The 20,688-nt window shown below is 39.7% G+C and overlaps 1 protein-coding gene across 5 annotated transcripts in view; it reads left to right on the top strand.

The window, feature by feature from the left end:
* LOC145265556 (BAR/IMD domain-containing adapter protein 2-like) overlaps positions 1-20,688 on the top strand; it is a 213,332-nt gene that overhangs the window by 150,783 nt on the left and 41,861 nt on the right. For all 5 annotated transcript variants that reach the window (XM_080121524.1, XM_080121528.1, XM_080121525.1 and 2 more), the window contains 4 exons: positions 9,386-9,451; positions 12,679-12,765; positions 17,769-17,873; positions 20,127-20,271. In XM_080121524.1, the coding sequence (XP_079977650.1) occupies positions 9,386-9,451; positions 12,679-12,765; positions 17,769-17,873; positions 20,127-20,271 (403 nt within the window). The remainder of the gene's footprint in view (positions 1-9,385; positions 9,452-12,678; positions 12,766-17,768; positions 17,874-20,126; positions 20,272-20,688) is intronic.

Below are 20,688 nucleotides of genomic sequence, written 5' to 3' on the forward strand. Positions count from 1 at the left end.
TTGGAAATAGCATTCATACTGCATCTAGCTACCTTGTAGAAGGATTCTACTCCTCAGGCTCGCTGCATCCTTAATCGCCAGCTTGCAGCGCTTGGCCTAGCTGCTCTACAGTGGATTCTATCGCTCCTGTTTCTCACCCTGAAATGTTCTTTTTACTTTTGCGGAACGTCCATCTATAACCTCTTTATTCAAGCTTTTTGTATCTTCAATCGCTAGTTTGTAGTGTTTTGTTTGGTTTGGTTGTTTTATAGTGGATTTTACCGTTTTTTGTTTCCTGCCCTGCAGAACATGAATCAGTTTTGCAATGGGAGAGGGAAAAACGTTACATTATTAATGTTTGGTACATTGTAAGTTAGGAAACCAGTCAGGAAGTGGGGGAGATAAAGAGAAAGGGGAAATGGGAAGGAGGAAAAAGGGGGGGGATGAATTTTTGTTTTTGGTTTTACAGAACACAATTAAGTTTTGCAAAAAGGAAGTAGAAAAACAAAAAGCATCAATGTTAGGTGCATTTCGTTTCGGGAAGCCAATATCTTTAGACAGCCTTATTTGGTAGCACCAGCCTTTTCTTTTCTTTTATTTATGTTTTTATAAGCGTTACCATTTATCAAAACTAAAGTCCACCCAAGGATAAGGATTAGGGTTACAACCCGACTGATAGGTGAATATCTGGAAGGAATTAGCATCAGAATCCATGATCCTGTGGTCCTCTCTGCATTTGGCAAACAAAGATATGTCAGGTTGTAACGTAGCCGTTACATGTCAACACTCGGGGACCCACACGTTGTATGCAGACAGTTGCAAGGAAATAAAGACAAGGAAAGAATCCGATTCAATTTTTTGCGGTCAAAACAACATACTTTTATTTACTTGTCGAACTCAGAAATTTTTGTCGAATTCAAGGACTCTGCACAGAATTTTTAACAGAACTCTTTAATCAACCCACTGGGGTAGCATGCTTCCGTTCCAGTATTAGCATGTCCCATTCCATTAGAAGGTTGAAGTTATTTGCAATTGTATTCCAAGTATCGCCCGCACTGAGGATTGAACCTTCAACCTCCAGAAGAGTGTAATTTTACAACTAAATTTTACCAAGAACTCACCACTGAACCACAGGTTTTTGCGTAATTCCATAATTCTTAGGATGTAATGTAGTTGTTATATGTCAACACTCTGAACCTACATGTTGTATGTAGACAGTCGCAAGGAAACAATGACTAGGAAAGAATTCAGCTCTTTTTTTTTTTTTTTTTTTCCAGTTGAAACAACACATTTATTTACAAGTATTTCCCGAATAACACTGTATCTCTTGCTCAAAAATATTCTTATGCGCTTAACAAGACTGCCGTGTTGAACACGCGATACTCTCTTTGTCCAGCCATGATTAGGACATGTTGTATGTAACATCTATTTCTATCTCGTGCAACGTTTTTCATTTTTTATAATCTTTTTCTTTCCTTTTTCCTTGCTGTGACGTCACCTCTCACACGGCTCTATCATTTTTTGTACAGCTGCTGCTGCCATATATGCGTCTATGCTCTGTTACATGGTATAGGACCACAAAATTACAATTATTAAAGAAAAACACAGAAAAATCTTTATGATGTACATAGTCGTCATAAAACAAAGATGTCATATTCCAAAAATCATATGGGTTTGGCTAGTAACTTTTCTATTCGGCTAGTAAACGAAAATATGTAGTTGTCAAAGGTCAAATAAAGATAAATTTGTTCATAGAGCCCTGTAATACCTGGGAAGGTGATATCACAACTAATGAACATACAATAACTGATTTGTGTTTTTTTAAAATATGCCTCCTATCTGTCCTTTTACAATGTTGACTCCAGTGAATTTTGACTAGAAGGGGAGCTCATTTGTGAGTTCCTCTCTCCCTCCTTTCTGCGCGGCTGGCGTAAAAAACATGTCAATAGCCAGCTGAGGACTGGACGACAAAGGGTGACCTGATGGTACTATCGGACCCACAAGTAGTTGGTCTCCGGGCGTTGGAATCAAGAGTGGCTAGCCATTTCCCGTAACTTGGCTCAGGATCGTCGAAACTGGACTGTGATGGTTCAAGATGCAGTTCGTGCTCAGGAGGATAGCTGCTACAAATCCATCAAAAAGCTAGAAATTTCATGTGTTGTTAAATGTCCTATTTCTACAAATCTACTATGTATGGAGTATTGTTATATTTGGACTGATGAATCTCTGTTCCATTTGAAATAGACATTTGATAAGGTGAAGAAACGTATTTGTAACTTAATTCACTCCACTGCAACCTCTCTCTCATGGACGCAGTTTTGCTAGTCTCAGTCTTTTCTATAAATACTATAATGGTATGTGCTCTTCTGAATTGTCTGTATTACCTGCCTCTTTTGTTTCAGCTCGTTTAACTCGTTGGTCTAGTGGTCTCCATCAGTTTGCTGTTTTTATGCCTCATTGTAATACTGAAAGTTGTTGGTAAATGAATACATTCATGAGTATAGACGAACACAAAAAGTCCACGTGTTGTCAAATGTTTTATTGTAGTATTGGGAATCCCAGCTTAATTGCTATATAGGTAGTTTTAGAAATAGAAAGTTATGTAAGTATATTTCATTTCCCATCAGCGAGTTGGCAGGGTCACAAAAGATTAAGTTTGACAGGTATCAACCTAGAGAGAATGCACCGGAATTAGGAGTGACACGGGAATTGTGGTCGTAGGCTTCCGGTTGACGACCACATGGGCTGGGAATTTGTTTTGGGCAGCAGAGGAATGCAGATCGGAGATTTGTCTCTCCTGACAATCAGGGTTCGAGATGATAGGCTTGCCTTGAAATAAAAGATTGAAGCTTCAAATCCATCTTGTTGTTTATCGATGCATCTGTCTGCAGTGACCACTCCCACCGAGATGGAGACCAGTGTCCAAGAAGATATCATCCGCTGGCCAAGGCAAACAGGTATGTATGCATATTACATTTGCACGTACACGTCTCTGAGACTTTCATGGCAAGAAACAGTGTAAGGATCAGAACACACACCCACACACACATATAACAGTGAACTGCATGTAACATACGTAAGAGCACACACACACACACACCTATATATGTAAGAACACAGACACTTAAAAGTACCCGTAAAAGTAAAAAGTAACAAGAACATTAGTAAAAGTAAACGGAAGCAAAAGCCATTCATTTAACACTATCTCTACAAATCTACGACCAGACCATGTATGGAGTATCGTTATATTTGGGTTGATGAATCTGCTTTCTTTTTTCTTTTTTTTTTTTTTTTACATGGTGGTCACCACTTATCAAGGCCCGGAAGCCACTCGGGGATAAGGGTTATTGCATGTACAGTAATCAATGGGATAATATCATAGTAATTGTTAGTAATGGAGATTTGATAAAGTGTCTTAAGGGGGGCGGTTAATCAGGAATTTGTGTATGTTGGACTTGAAGACATCCAAGTTGTAGTCAGGTGGGAAACAGGCAGACGGAAGAGAATTCCACAGCCGTGCACTTCTAAGAAAGAAGCTTTGTTCATGGAATCTACGTTTTGATATGCGTTTCATTTGAGATAGAATTTGATAAGGTGAAGAAACGTATGTGAAATTTAATCCGCCCCCACTTTGTTTCTTCTCTGCAACCTCTCTCTCACAGATGCAATATTACTAGTCTCAGTCTTTTCTATGAATGCTACAATGGTATGTGTTCCTCAGAATTGTGATGGATTCTCTGCCTCTTTTGTTTCAGCTCGTTTGACTTGTTGATCCAGAGATCTCCATCAATTCACTGTGTTTATACCTCATTGTAATAAAGAGAGATAAGAAAGGAACAAACCAAGTTATGTGTTCATCAACGTTTGGTCTTTATTGCAAGACTTCCTCTGGATGAGTGAGATTATTGTACTGGTGTTTTGTTTTCTTATTAATAATCTCATTCATCCAAAGGAAATCTCGCAATAAAGATGAAATGTTGATAACTTGATTTGTTCTCTCTCTCGTGTGTGTGTGTGTGTATATATATATATATATATATATATATATATATATAAAGTGAACATGTCATTTATTTGTGTGTGTGTGTGATGCTTATCACAAAGACAGAAGGTGCTTATTAATCTTAGTCTTGAAAAGACCAAAGTTATAGGTAGGAGGAAAAGAAAAGGAGGATGAGACTTCCACAAATCTGCAGTTCTTGGAATAGAAAGCTGTATTACAATGAGATATGAAAACGGTGAATTGAAGACCACTAGACCAATGAGTGAAATGAGCTCAAGCAAAAGAAGCAGAGAATAGATCGAACAATTCTGAAGAACACGTGACATAATCTATTATATATAGAAAAGTGAATGTGTGTGTGTCTGTGTACATTTCTCTATGCAATAACTCTGTCAATTTTCAGTCTACAGACTCGAAATTTGATATACAGGGTACTGAGATTTGGTAAAATCTTTGTAATCCATTTTCGGCCAGAAATTTGGCTGTTAAGGGGTCAAAGTTCAGCGATTTGACCTTTGAGAACTCTACCACACACCTCCACCAATTTTGGGTCTAAACAGTTGAAATTTTAGATATAAGTGCCTTGGACATGGATCTAACTTAATAACTTGATTTGAGCCCTAAATAATAAATGTTAAGGGATCATAATAGGGGTCAAAGTTAAAAAAATTGACTTTTTTTTTTGCTCAGCATACACCTCCAAACACCAGGGCAACGCCGGGCTGAAATGCTAGTATATATATATATATATATATATATATATATATATATATATATATATATATATATATATATGGAGAGACAAAGATTTTATTTAGACCGTCAGACTGTATAAAGACACCTTTATTATATACAGATATTATATAATAATAAATGAACCAAAAGATGTCTATTATCTTTACAGGTATCAACCTAGAGAGAATGCACCGGAAATTAGGGGTGACATGGGAATTGTGGTCGTAGGCTTCCGGTTGACGACCACATGGGCTGGGAATTGGTTTTGGGCAGCAGAGGAATGCAGATCGGAGATAGTAAAAGCTCTACCCGGTTAAGAGGGGCAATTCATGAATTAAAACGATGAAGAATAAAAGTTATGTAGAATTTAATTAAATCATCAGATCAAAAAGGACGAAAATGGGAAGTGGAAAAGAGCCTCTATAGGCCATGGCATTTTAAAGCTAAATGCTTTTCATCAGAAGAGGAGAAAGGCTAGCAGGAAAGTCTTGGTTGTGTCCCAAGAATGAAGTTTTGAGGTTGGTCTCTGCAACATATTCAGATGTTGCCACATGTTGTGGGTAAAAGTCGAAAATAGCCCCTATGCGATCCCTTTTATCCTATTCTGTCAGCTTGATTGGGTGGCCAAGCCAGAAAGGAAGTTGCATTTTTTCACCAAACAGCGCTGAGCTTAGAAATTAAGCTCAGATTACAAAACTGCATTTTGCAAGTTGCTGCTGCTTGTTTGTTTTTTGATGATTTTATTTGCATTGTTTCTTTGAGTAATTAAGAATATATATTTATATCGGGTACTTACAGAAGGGACCACGTGAAGGTTAACATGTCTCACAGGGAAAGTGTTTCCATAGAACAAACTGGATTCGAACTTGGCACACCAGGTTGTCAGCCCATGTCATTATGTAACAGAGCGCGTATGCAAATGCCAAGCCGTGTACGAAATGATATCACGGTAACGAAAAAGGAAAAGACTATAAAAAGGAGAGAGATTTCGTTAGAGACGTGGGTGACGTCAGAGCCATAACGAGAAGTCACATTTGGCGGGAGAATGAGGAAATAAATAAAAGGAGTCGAGTTATTACTTGTCCTATGTTCATTGTGATGGAGACTGCATACAACATGTGGGTTCCGGTGTGTAAACGTGTGTACTACATGTGTAAACGTGTGTACTACATTACCGTTAACCACGGAGTCACCATCACCCCCCACCCCTGCTGTTGCTTCACTTGTTGTTGTTGTTTAACATCGTTCATTCATCTCACATGAATCAAATGATTTTTTGGCATTCGTTTCCCTGATATCTTTCTTGTTAGAATTCTTTCTAGAAAAACATTGGGTACCTACAGGAAGGGGGGGGCTATTTAGGTGCAAGATCTGTGACGCCAGGGTCGGAAAGTACCCTGCAAAAAGTGCCTAGGCAGCCCCGTCGGCATTCCTTGGTAAAGGCACCTCAGGCGATTAGCAATAAACTAACCCATTCTCAAAGAGAGAAGGCAAAGCGTTGGAAGATGGACCTCCTAGAACTGCACAAAACCAGCATGACACCACAAACAGGGATCAGGTTATTACAGACATGGTCTAATCTCTGTTAATTTTAGGAGCTGAGAATAAAGATCCCTAGCTGGCCAACATCCCCAAGTGAAAGTGTTTCAGTGGAACGAACTGGATTCGAACTTGGTACACCCAGGTTGTCAGTCGGTGTCGTTAACCACTTAGCTACCGCCACCGACCGGCTGCTGCTGTCACTTTTGTTGATTGTAGTACTTCTACTGCAACGTTGCATTTGCACAATTTCACGTGTTCTGGATCAAACCTTTCTTGGCTTCAGATGCAGTCATTGAGCCTTGCTGATCTCCGTGTTGCAGGATAACAAACAGCTGTGACCAACAAAGAGAACTTCATGCAAACCAGACAGCCCTGAGGCACAATCTTCATGAGCTCTATGCCGAGATCCGGTTTGCTTAACAAGAAGCAAAGAATAAAGTGGATGGCTTGTTAATTCAATGATGAAGAATATTATGAGAGGATTGAATATGATGAATCGAATATTGAAAGCTCTCATAGCAGGGATGAGGTTGTGGAAGAGTTTTCTTTCTTTTTTTTTTTTTTTGGTCACCTCAAACAAGGCATTTTGCCACTGAAGTGCAAGGGCTACTATGATAGAGGCCTGATTTCTAGATGGTGATGGAGCAACCTGCATGGAGATTTGGGCAGCAAGTTGTTTGTTCGCATTACAGTCAAGGTTATTGCATAACTTGTTTGTGTTGACTGCTGTTATCAAATCAGGCTGTCTGAAGATACTGGTTTCCTAAAATTCATCAAACACTGATGTTATAGGGGTTTTTTTCCTTTCTCTTTGTGAAAACTCAATCATGTTCTGCAAAGACAAAAGAAAACAATTTTTCTCTACAAAACAAATCAAACACCATGAATATTTGAAGATATGAAGAACTTGAATATAAATGATAAATATAAAAAATTCAGCGTTAGAAAACTTTAAAAGGGTTGATATGCTATAAAACAAAACAACCAAACCAAACACCATGAATAAATATTTGAAGATATATAAAAAAAAAACAACCTGAAACATAAAATCTTTTTACAAAATTACTTAATTCTGCATTAAATAACCTGAAAATGGTTGATATGTTGTAAAAGAAAACACCCGAATTATATTTGGTTATGAAAATTGAAAAAGTGCTAAAGAAGTTATGTAATAATATCGTTTCAACATGGCTTCTCAGAAATGCAAGAGAGATTAACGTGAGCGCTTAAATGTACATCTCTCTCAACTCCATCTTTAAACTAAAGAGCGACTAATGCTTTCATTCTCTCTACGTGTTTCAGAAGAGTTACTTCCTGTTTAAAAACATCACTTCCTGTATTAAAGTTAAATTTGTCTTAAGATAGAGTGCTGTTGCTGTGTCTGGGGAAAGTGCTGCTCATATTACCCCCCCCCCTTTTTTTCTTTCAAAATTAATTACGCAATTTAGTGAAGCACGATCTCGTCTCTTTGGTCCCTCTGGTGCTACCAGATCGGGCTGTCTGAAGATATTGACTTCCTAACTTAAGTGCAACACGTGAATGTTATTTATTTTTTCCTTTTCCTTTTGAAAAACTCAATCATGTTCTGCAAAGCCAAAATCACGATTTTTCTCTACAATATAACCAAATTTAAATACTATTAATATTTGAACTTGAGCTTAAAAATTTTTGCCATGGCTTCTCCGAAATGAAAGAGAGATTAACGTGAGCCTTTAGATGTCTCGCCCAACTCCATCTTCATTAGGAGTCAAAAACATTTCACATGCCGTAAAACAAAACAATCAAACCAAACACCATGAATAAATATTTTAAGATATAAAGAACTTGAAGCATAAAAACCTGTTTGTCCCAAAATTACTAGATTAGATTAAATAACCTGAAAGCAGTTGATCTGTCGTAAGACAAAACGACCAAACCAAACCTCATAAGTAAATATTTGCGGATTTAAAAACCTTGAAACAAAGACTATTTCCAAAATTACTGGATTCAGCATTACGTGATTCAAATGGGGTTGATATGCCATGAAACAAAACAACCAAACCAAACACTATGGATAAATATTTGAATATATAAAAACTTGAAGCATAAAAACAATTTTTTCCAAAATTACCGGATTCAGCATTAAATAACCTGAAAAAGGGTTGATATGTTGTAAAACAAACCAAATCAGTTGAGTGAATTTCTGTGATTGCGTTAAGCAGAACAAGATGGCTTCAACATCCCCATGACAGGATACTATTCTGCCACCCGTTAAGGTTCTAGATATGACCTTAAACTATATCCGATGGTGAGGCCCCAGCTTGCGGGCTTTGGGGAGTGTGGAGCCACCCTTTAATTGCTATTGCTCCCAGGTTCACTCTGATCCAAAGTCGTAGTACCTGTTAGGGTCCTAACTCTGGGTTAAATAGAAACAGAATTGAAAAAAAAATATATATATTCTATTAAAAAAATTTTTCTTCAAAATCACTGGATTCGACATTAAATAACCTGAAAAGGGTTGACATGCCATAAAACAAAAACAACCAACTATTATATATAATATGAAAAGGGTTGATATGTCGTAAAACAACCAACCATACGAAGATAAGCCACCCGTTAAAAAGCTGTTATTCATTTTTGCACACAGAGGACTAATCCCTTTGGGAAAAGCATGAGGCCATCTGTCCTCCTATAATCCGATTGTTTTCCGGGGAGTGTTTCTTGATGTATTCGGTGTTTTGTGGAGACGTTTCTAGAACAATTGTTCCACCCTAGTACATAGCATCAACTCCCCGTTTCCTAACCACAGTGAAAACGATAGGTGCATCCCCATTTACATCAAATGCGTCGGCTATAATCGGCTGGCAGGTCTGGTCGTTGTCGAGTCTTCTTTGCGACGTTACGGGCAGCATCCATTGTCTTGTATTCAACGTTCTGAAAAGAAGACATAATTGTTTTAAAACGGTTGTAATTTAAACGATTAGATGGAGTGAGAAACGATCTTTAAAATGATGTATAAAGTAAAGGTGTTGTAACTAAAACTTGTTTGAAAATACATCATTTGAAATCAAAATTAAAAAGTTCGCAAGAAATTTGTTCTCAATCTGTTATTTTTCTCACCCAAAATAATCTTTTATTATTTTTCAGTATGCGCAAACAGTGAACCGAGCTCAGATGAGACTGCATGATCACAGAATGGCTGGTTTACAAAAAGTAGGTTTTACTTTTCTGAATTCGATTGAAGTTTTTCGGGGTTTTTTAAAAACCTTTTTATTAGTTTTTTTTTTTTTTTCTTTGTCCAACGTTTCTTCCCATTTTTATTTTTTCAAGCTGTTTCTCCGTCCTCTCCCCCCCCCACGTTTCTCGGTCCTATCTCCCCCCCTTTCTCGTTTCTCGGTCCTATCTCGTCCCCTTTCTCGTTTCTCGGTCCTATCTCGTCCCCTTTCTTGTTTCTCGGTCCTATCTCGCCCCCTTTCTTGTTTCTCGGTCCTATCTCGCCCCAGCCCTTTCTCGTTTCTCGGTCCTATCTCGCCCCAGCCCTTTCTCGTTTCTCGGTCCTATCTCGCCCCAGCCCTTTCTCGTTTCTCGGTCCTATCTCGCCCCAGCCCTTTCTCGTTTCTCGGTCCTATCTCGCCCCAGCCCTTTCTCGTTTCTCGGTCCTATCTCGCCACAGCCCTTTCTCGTTTCTCGGTCCTATCTCGCCCCAGCCCTTTCTCGTTTCTCGGTCCTATCTCGCCCCAGCCCTTTCTCGTTTCTCGGTCCTATCTCGCCCCAGCCCTTTCTCGTTTCTCGGTCCTTTTTATTAGTTTTTTTTTTTTTTTCTTTGTCCAACGTTTCTTCCCATGTTTATTTTTTTCAAACGTTTCTTCCCATTTTTATTTTTTCAAGCTGTTTCTCCGTCCTCTCCCCCCCCCGTTTCTCGGTCCTATCTCCCCCCCTTTCTCGTTTCTCGGTCCTATCTCGTCCCCTTTCTCGTTTCTCGGTCCTATCTCGCCCCCTTTCTTGTTTCTCGGTCCTATCTCGCCCCAGCCCTTTCTCGTTTCTCGGTCCTATCTCGCCCCAGCCCTTTCTCGTTTCGCGGTCCTATCTCGCCCCAGCCCTTTCTCGTTTCGCGGTCCTATCTCGCCCCAGCCCTTTCTCGTTTCGCGGTCCTATCTCGCCCCAGCCCTTTCTCGTTTCGCGGTCCTATCTCGCCCCAGCCCTTTCTCGTTTCGCGGTCCTATCTCGCCCCAGCCCTTTCTCGTTTCGCGGTCCTATCTCGCCCCAGCCCTTTCTCGTTTCGCGGTCCTATCTCGCCCCAGCCCTTTCTCGTTTCGCGGTCCTATCTCGCCCCAGCCCTTTCTCGTTTCGCGGTCCTATCTCGCCCCAGCCCTTTCTCGTTTCGCGGTCCTATCTCGCCCCAGCCCTTTCTCGTTTCGCGGTCCTATCTCGCCCCAGCCCTTTCTCGTTTCGCGGTCCTATCTCGCCCCAGCCCTTTCTCGTTTCGCGGTCCTATCTCGCCCCAGCCCTTTCTCGTTTCGCGGTCCTATCTCGCCCCAGCCCTTTCTCGTTTCGCGGTCCTATCTCGCCCCAGCCCTTTCTCGTTTCGCGGTCCTATCTCGCCCCAGCCCTTTCTCGTTTCGCGGTCCTATCTCGCCCCAGCCCTTTCTCGTTTCGCGGTCCTATCTCGCCCCAGCCCTTTCTCGTTTCGCGGTCCTATCTCGCCCCAGCCCTTTCTCGTTTCGCGGTCCTATCTCGCCCCAGCCCTTTCTCGTTTCGCGGTCCTATCTCGCCCCAGCCCTTTCTCGTTTCGCGGTCCTATCTCGCCCCAGCCCTTTCTCGTTTCGCGGTCCTATCTCGCCCCAGCCCTTTCTCGTTTCGCGGTCCTATCTCGCCCCAGCCCTTTCTCGTTTCGCGGTCCTATCTCGCCCCAGCCCTTTCTCGTTTCGCGGTCCTATCTCGCCCCAGCCCTTTCTCGTTTCGCGGTCCTATCTCGCCCCAGCCCTTTCTCGTTTCGCGGTCCTATCTCGCCCCAGCCCTTTCTCGTTTCGCGGTCCTATCTCGCCCCAGCCCTTTCTCGTTTCGCGGTCCTATCTCGCCCCAGCCCTTTCTCGTTTCGCGGTCCTATCTCGCCCCAGCCCTTTCTCGTTTCGCGGTCCTATCTCGCCCCAGCCCTTTCTCGTTTCGCGGTCCTATCTCGCCCCAGCCCTTTCTCGTTTCGCGGTCCTATCTCGCCCCAGCCCTTTCTCGTTTCGCGGTCCTATCTCGCCCCAGCCCTTTCTCGTTTCGCGGTCCTATCTCGCCCCAGCCCTTTCTCGTTTCGCGGTCCTATCTCGCCCCAGCCCTTTCTCGTTTCGCGGTCCTATCTCGCCCCAGCCCTTTCTCGTTTCGCGGTCCTATCTCGCCCCAGCCCTTTCTCGTTTCGCGGTCCTATCTCGCCCCAGCCCTTTCTCGTTTCGCGGTCCTATCTCGCCCCAGCCCTTTCTCGTTTCGCGGTCCTATCTCGCCCCAGCCCTTTCTCGTTTCGCGGTCCTATCTCGCCCCAGCCCTTTCTCGTTTCGCGGTCCTATCTCGCCCCAGCCCTTTCTCGTTTCGCGGTCCTATCTCGCCCCAGCCCTTTCTCGTTTCGCGGTCCTATCTCGCCCCAGCCCTTTCTCGTTTCGCGGTCCTATCTCGCCCCAGCCCTTTCTCGTTTCGCGGTCCTATCTCGCCCCAGCCCTTTCTCGTTTCGCGGTCCTATCTCGCCCCAGCCCTTTCTCGTTTCGCGGTCCTATCTCGCCCCAGCCCTTTCTCGTTTCGCGGTCCTATCTCGCCCCAGCCCTTTCTCGTTTCGCGGTCCTATCTCGCCCCAGCCCTTTCTCGTTTCGCGGTCCTATCTCGCCCCAGCCCTTTCTCGTTTCGCGGTCCTATCTCGCCCCAGCCCTTTCTCGTTTCGCGGTCCTATCTCGCCCCAGCCCTTTCTCGTTTCGCGGTCCTATCTCGCCCCAGCCCTTTCTCGTTTCGCGGTCCTATCTCGCCCCAGCCCTTTCTCGTTTCGCGGTCCTATCTCGCCCCAGCCCTTTCTCGTTTCGCGGTCCTATCTCGCCCCAGCCCTTTCTCGTTTCGCGGTCCTATCTCGCCCCAGCCCTTTCTCGTTTCGCGGTCCTATCTCGCCCCAGCCCTTTCTCGTTTCGCGGTCCTATCTCGCCCCAGCCCTTTCTCGTTTCGCGGTCCTATCTCGCCCCAGCCCTTTCCCACCCATTTCGCAGTTCCTCCTCCCATTTCTTCTCCCTTTTCTCGTTTTTGTTTTTGTTTTTTGAATTTGGATAGTCTTTAACTTTTTAAGCTTTTTTCTTTTTGGTGGGTGAGAGGAAGGACAATTTTATTTAATTTCTTTTATTGCAATTTTTTCTTTAATATTTTCTTCCTCAGTGAAATTTTCTTTTCTAAATGCTTCCAAAATGTCTTTTATCTCTTGGCAGGCAATGTTAGATGAATGGAAGTCTTACTGTTTCATCCTTGAATGCCTTTGTTCAGGAATCACATTAGTCAGTCAACATTCGAACAAGGTAAAAAATTTTTTTTTTTTTATCCGGAAAGAGATATATTGCCACTTAAGCTTATTGTGACAGGACTCAGGTTTATAAGGAGGAAGAAGGTCAATCTACATCAGGAGTTAGTCGGCAAAATGTTTGTCCACATAATGGAAATTAGGACCTTTTGAAAATTATGATTTGAATATTACTTTTTCAACTTTTTTATTCATTTTCCAAAAACCAGAGACGTCTTCGGTTGCCACTCAAACACAAGAAATATGACCTTTTAAATCTTTCTTGGAAATAAAAAAATAAAAAAAAATAATTTGCAATATTTGTCATCCTCCAATTTCTTTTAATTAATCTAGCACCAGCATGAATTTGCAATTGTGTGCGTTCACCACACAGGCCCTGATTGTTTATTCATTGTCTGTCTAAATTCGTGTCACCTATGTGATCTCTGTCGTTACAGTAACAAAATGATTTTCCTCCCAAGCAAGATGGTGTTTGATTTTGCTATCGAACTTGCAATCAAGACAAAACATTATTTCTCATTCGATATTTATTCTGTAAACTCTCATGTAATATTTTTCTTCCTTTGTGTCTCTTTCGTCAGACCACTGTTAGAGTATGATGTCCCAGGCCTCTGCTACATATCTAATATGTGATACAGCATCAGGAGGGAGTTTAAAGGCTGGCTAATTGAATGGTGCAGGATCTATCGGATTTATCCTTTGAAAACAGACTCGAAAAGCTTAACCTTTTGAGCATCGATGGTTATGTGATGTTCTCATTTCCTCGATCATTATGATATATTTCATTTTTTCTATTATTCACTCTTGCACTAGAAAGAGTTCTATGCGGACACTACAAGAAACTATTTCATCACCGATTTCAATTGAACCGAAGGATGGCTGCGTTCTCGATCAGAAACCATGGACATTGGAATAGACTTCCAAGTGAACTAATATGGATGCCTCCGTTCAGTCTCGAGAGACAATGGATACCCCCTGTAAGGGTAACTGCGTGAGTAATTGTAAGGCAAGGGTTGCGCAATCTCCAACCACATCTCTCCTGAATTGGCACTGTTGCTTGAGTCCAGTAGCAAGTAGAAATTCAGGACGACTAGAAGCAATGCTGAGATAAGCAAGGGGCACATACAGCACCTCGAAGTGGAATTGCCAAATGATCACCCATTTTGATACTGTCTAAGCTCAACATTGCTTAACTTCGGTTATCTAAGGAGAACTGGTATGCTAATGTGATTATGCCATATATTTTTTAGTAAGGTAATAAATGCTGCAACAGTTCAAGGTGAAAAATTTCCCCCACTCTATATCTGTATCTAAATCAAAATGTGGATTCCATGAACAAAGCTTCTTTCTTAGAACTGCATGCCTGTGGAACTCTGTTCCGTCTGCCTGCTTCATCAAATCTCCACACTAACGTAATGTACTTGCAATAACCCTTATCCTTGAGTGGCTTCCGGACCTTGATAAGTGGTGACCACTGTGTAAAAAAAAAAAATTAAAAAAAGAAAAGGTAAATTTGAACAGGTGCTCGACTACTATGTCCTTTTCTCTGTAAATACATCGGGACCAGAAAGAAGTCTACACGGATACTACATGAAACTATTTTGCTGCCGATTTTAATCTAACTGTGAACGGATGATCAATCAGGATCCTTAGGCCTTGGTATAGATTTCCAAAAGAGATAGTAAATATGCTAACAACTCAAGTGACTTTGAACAGGTGCTGGACTACTATATCTTTTTCTGTATATTCCCTATCGCTCTTGGGATTTGTACACAACTGGCTAATTAGTAATAGATGGTCTGTAACAAGAAAAAAAAACGGTTGTCATCAAATGGAAATGGAATCATGTGGTCTTTTCTAGGGCGAAAATTTTATCCTTCCATCCTGTATAATAACAACTGAAAAGAATATCTTTGTTGCTTGACGATTTGGGCCCGTGAAGAGTCAGCCCATCGAATCCCCCATGCATGCCTCTCTCTCCGAACAACCAACTGTCCATAACCGTTATCAACTGTCAAGTGTTGAGACATTATGTTGAACAAAGATGGCGGCAAAAATTCAGTGCAGTTCCGATCTTGAGTGTTAGGTAATTCCTAGTAACAAAGATGGCGGCGAAGAGTTAAATGCAGGTCCATGTTTGGAAGCTTCTGATTGTATTTTTTTTTTTTTTTGCTTTTTTTTTTTTTTTTTTTTTTTTTACACAGTGGTCACCACTTATCAAGGCCCGGAAGCCACTCAGGGATAAGGGTTATTGCAAGTACATTACATTAGTGTGGAGATTTGATGAAGTGTTTACTTAAGGGGGCGGTTCATTAGGAATTTGTTAACGTTGGACTTGAACACATCCAAGTTGTAGTCAGGTGGGAAGCAGGCAGACGGAAGAGAGTTCCACAGGCGTGCAGTTCTAAGAAAGAAGCTTTGTTCATGGAATCTACATTTTGATTTAGGCACAGATAAAGAGTGGGGGAAATTTTTCACAGTGGATTCGGCTAGACGGGTGTTTTTCGTGAAAGATTGGCGAGGGGGGACCAGAGATTGGAGTTCAGACAAGCACCTGCCATGGAAATAACGATAAAATAAGGATAGGCTCGCAACGTCTCTTCTGTGGGAGAGAGGTTGCAGGGTAGAGAAAAGGGCATCCCCCACTAAGCCACGAAGTCTATTTTGTACTCTGTCAAGGCAGGATAGGCTGTTTTTCGCAGCTCCTGCCCAGATATGGCAGCAGTATTCCATCCTTGGACATACTTGGCTTTTATATAGATAGAGAATTGCATCAGTAGTGAGATATCTTCTGGAGCGGTAGAAGGATCCCACCATCTTTCCAGCGACCTTGGCAACAGACTTGATGTGCATGTTCCATTTCAGATCAGGAGTAAAGGTCAAACCCAGAAGCTTGTCAAATGTATAACTTGTGGTTATAAAAACGATCGTCGAAATCATTGGTGTCATACTCCCCATTAGGAGTCAAAAACATTTTAACATCAACAATAAAAATATAAATTTATATTTTCATCTATCAATGTATTGTCATTCTTTTGAACACAACATAAATACATGGGCAGCTCACTGAACTAAAATTGAGTATGTTGGGCAAAGACGGTGAACAAGGAAAAAGCGATTGACAGAAAAAGGTGTGTGTTGTATAGTGTGTGTAAAGAGAGAGGATAGAAGTGTTCAAACATTTAATTCTAAAACCTAAACGTGGATTCCATAAACAAAGCTTTCTTAGAACTGCATGCCTTTGGAACTATCTTCTGTTTTCCTGCTTTCCAGCTTTCATCTTCAAGTCCAACGCAAACAAGTTCTTGATGAGCCGTCCCCTTAAGTAATCCAATTTACCAAATTTCCGCAACTAACAATTACCACAACATTTTCTCATTGACTACTATACACTCCTTAACCTTTACCCTCAAGTGGCCTCAGGGCCTTGATAAGTGGTAACTCCAATGTAAAAAAAGAAAATATCCCAGTCTTCACACAGTGTATGGAAATGCAAAAAATAACGATTTACTAAACAACATTTTATTTACTGGATATTTTTCCAGTACAAGAACCCAAGTTCGCCCAGCTGGGCAAACTTGGGTTCTTGTATTAATAATTTTTATACCTACAGACACTTGTATTTCATGCTTATACGATCATCACTGAAGGAAGTGATAATTACTAGTGGTCTTTGACAACCAATCCAAGCTTGGCTTTGGGGACTAGTGTTTTTTTTTTCTTTCTGTCACCATCAATTAACCTCTAAATGGAATTTAATTTCGATACTTATGAAGCCATGCAAATGGGCTGTCATGATCAATGGTCATGAGAGTATTCAACAAACAGGAAGTTTGCACGTATGTTGGTTGACCACTTTTTTTCTAAATTCACTAGCAGAGTTTTATAACTATAATATTTGTAATTAATATTAATCATTTTTTTTTAACTGGTAAATTATTAGCCTGACGAGTCCTTATAAGGATCCTATGTAGTTTGATTGCCAGATATATATTTTCATAACTTTATATGTATATACCATATATATTTCGGCGTGTAAGATGCCCCTTAAAGTTTAAAAAAAAAAATCATCTTTAAAAACCAATATTTCATAAGATACCGGGTGTTGCAATCTCTAGCCTAGGCTAAACAAACATGGTTTCGGGATTTAACAGTCGTCTTATACAACCGATATATGATAAATTTATTAAAATTTGTTCCAATTTTGTACTTCGTCTTATCTGACGGTCGCCTTATACACCGAAATATCCGCTATATAGAAATTGAGATGCATGAAAATAATACCTACTTATATAAAAAGCAATTTGTGTGAGTTCGTTCCCTATGGACTCCGAAATGGTTGAGCTGATATTTTTGAAATTTCATACAAATGTATTTTGTGTCTAGCAGTATTCTTAGATAGGTTTTGTATGGGAATGCTCTTGATAAGTATCAAAAATCGATAATCGAAAAAAATCCGATTAAGTCCGATTTTGACTAAAGTTAACACCTTTATACAGTCTAACATCACAGGTGCATTGTAGAAGGGCCCAGTGTATCAACTCAACAGTCGGTTCTTTGAATAAGACGGGGGCACGTTTAGAAATGAATGTTTGTTTAGAGTACAATTGAACCATGATACTTTTTTGCAATTTAAATTTTAATTCAAGCCATTATATAAAAATAATTTTATAAAATCAACGGTAGGGTCTCTACAATTCATCGTAGGCTACAATGTATTGTGAACTAAGTCACTATGGGGAAACATGTAAAGCTTACTCCTAGTGCACCTCGGTGGATCCCCGGCTAGAGCAGACACCAATTAATTTGATTGAAAAATAGGCAATTTTAATGATTTTGATGACAATAAAAGTATTGGAAGTGTGGAACATTCGTTGACCATAATTCAATCCCGGAGAACGTCGAGTCTCCCTGCTAGTTAAAACCTATTGTAAACTTTTCATGTTATCTTTTGTTACTATGACAACTTTGTAAACTTCAATCTATCCTCGTCCATTTCAGACACACTGTATGATAGAAGAACACATCGATGATTGGAGGCATCTCTGTGCAGCATCCGACACATTACCCAATTCCTCATCGGAAATGTTTCACTTGGTTGCCACTGTGAGTTAAAAAAAAAATATTTAATAGCCTTAAATAAAAAAAATATATATATATATATATAATGTGTATATATTAGTGATGGGACGATTCCAATATTTTTCCAGATTCCAATACACTTACCGATTCCAATACAACTGCCGATTTCGATTCCTTATAAATCTCTAATTATTTAACTATAAGATTATTTCTCCCGATTTTCATAAAAACACATGTTAAAATATGCAAACATTTTCCTAAACGTCAAAATACACTTGTGGAGGATGATGTATCGATTTTAGTTTGATTGCTAATTTAAAATCAATAAATATTTATTTCTGAGTTTTTGAGGATTGGTTATTTGTATTATTCATCGGACTACTGTTCTCATCTTGAGTGTGATTTTCACAACGTTTCGGTCAATATAACCTCCGACTTTCTTCAGGTGTATCTTGTTGAACTCGGGAATAGAGAATATATACAAGTAATGGGTAAAAACAATAATATATGCAAGTAATAAGTATAGAAATAGATATACATTAGTATAGAGTAATAATTAATAATAAATAGTGATATTTACAACTAGAAATAAAAATAGGTTTAAGGCTCCTAAAATTCGCAAATGTACACGTGGCGCAGTGGTTAGAGTACTAGGAAAAATCAATTGTAAAAGTAGTATTCTCCTGAAAGTTGAAGGTTCAATCCTCAGTGTGGGTGACCGAAATATACATTTGCAAATTACTTAGGACCTCTATCCAGTCATGGCTGACAGAACAAGAGCACGCTGAAGTAAATAAAGGACTCCGCTCGAAATTCCATCCAAATTCGGGAATAGATAATATATACAAGTAATAGGTACCCGAGTTTGACAGAAACATTCCCGAGTTTGACAGAAGCATTCCCGAGTTTGACAGAAGCATTCCCGAGTTTGACAGAAGCATTCCCGAGTTTGACAGAAGCATTCCCGAGTTTGACAAGATACACCTGAAGAAGGTTATATCAACCGAAACGTTGTGAAAATCACACTCAAGATGAGAACAGTAGTCCGATATATATTATATTTATTATTTTATTATTATTACCAGCAATGGTAGATTTTACTTTGAACAAAATTTTTAAAAAGACAAGAATCGTTTTGGCATCGGAAAATAGGCATCCATTTTTCTGATACGGATTCCGATACCCTTAAATCTTCTGATTTTTCCAATTCCAGATTCCGATTAATCGTCCCAACACTAATATATATATATATATATATATACACACACTCCTGTAATTTTTTTTGTGTGTGTGTGTGTTGATATTCATATTCAAAACCTTTTTTCTATTGACTTGGGTGTCATCAGTTAGAATTTAAACCAAAACGTAGATTTCTAGCCTTATTCATTAGTCTGATGTAAGTCCATATGAATATAAAAACTTTAAAGATAACATTAAAGATATAAATGTGTATTTGTGCATGCGTAGAAATAACATGTATACTGCCAAATGCTAATTTTTTTTCAATGTTGATCCCTTAGCAGTTATTTTTACCGGCTAAAAACCAATTTGAATTTTTTTCATGGGTCCTAATACCTAAATAAATGAATCAAGTTTCAAGTCTGGGGACCAAAAATTGACAGAGGAGTTTGGTATAAACCATTCTTCATACAGACAAGCAAGATAACTTGTATATATATGCTAACACGCCGCCCAGTGTTGCCTAGTCATAAAATATGCTTAAATATAATATTTTAATGTATGCAGATTTCGTATTTATTATTATAGAGCAGAATTCTCTATTGATTATTTTACAAGTTAGAAAAGCATTTCATCCAAGGCATAAAAATTGTTAAACAAAATGTTTTTACTATAGGCTTTAAAAATAAAGGTACGAGATTCAATTTGAAATTTATTTATCTTTAAAGTGCACTTTTATAAATTTTACAAAGTAAGGTATAAAAATTTAATTTAAATTGAATCAAAAAAATTACCTTGGATTTATTTTATGTAATGTACATTTTGGTGCACTTTTAAAACATTATCTTTCATCTAGCAATTAATGATATAGATATAAAATTTTCAATTATTTTTTTTTTTTAAAGCTGATGTCCTTTTTTTTTCTTTTTTTTTTTAAGAAGCGGATTTCATCCCCCCCCCCCCTGAGAGATTCGATCGCACTTTTATTTTTACTCATCTCCTTTTAAGGAACTGATCTCACTTTTATTTTTCTACTTTTAGGGAGTCGATATATTTCCCTTTTTATGGAGTTGCTCTTTTCTTTTCTTCCCCTTTTAGGGAGCTGATCTTCTGAATTACACCAGTACAATTGGAAATGGACAACTGCGGACTGGTTCGGCTTATGTGGTACCAAGCAAACTTTATGCAAGTCATTCAAAGTCACTCCCTGATCAAATTCAACACCGTTTCCTCAGACACTCAGGTGAGTCAAACAAATGTCTAAATTAGGCGGGAGTATGTAATTGATCCAGTAGATACCCTTACCGAGTATGAAATCAGCAATGCGGGTTTGATCCGTTGTTCAACTAAACTCCAAACTCTGTCCCACTGTCAAAATGTACCTCTGTATCTGTTTTACAACTATTTTAAAGGCATATGCATATGAACTACAAGCGCTTATACCCCCATGTCGTAAATACCCCTGATTGATCCGACAATCTTTATCAATTGTGCCACAATTGGTTGCTGATACCAGAAAAGAATTACTTCTGATAGCCAGACACCTGTTCATCTGTTTATAAGTGGCACTTTTTGTTTGTGTTTTGATTTTTTTTTTTTTTTTTTTTTTCAAGGGAGATTGTTCGAACATGTTTTCCCTTACATATACACACTCACATTC

Source organism: Euprymna scolopes, chromosome 40, assembly GCF_053919585.1.
Source record: "Euprymna scolopes isolate OS-2025 chromosome 40, ASM5391958v1, whole genome shotgun sequence".
In the NCBI taxonomy this organism is placed as follows: domain Eukaryota; kingdom Metazoa; phylum Mollusca; class Cephalopoda; order Sepiida; family Sepiolidae; genus Euprymna; species Euprymna scolopes.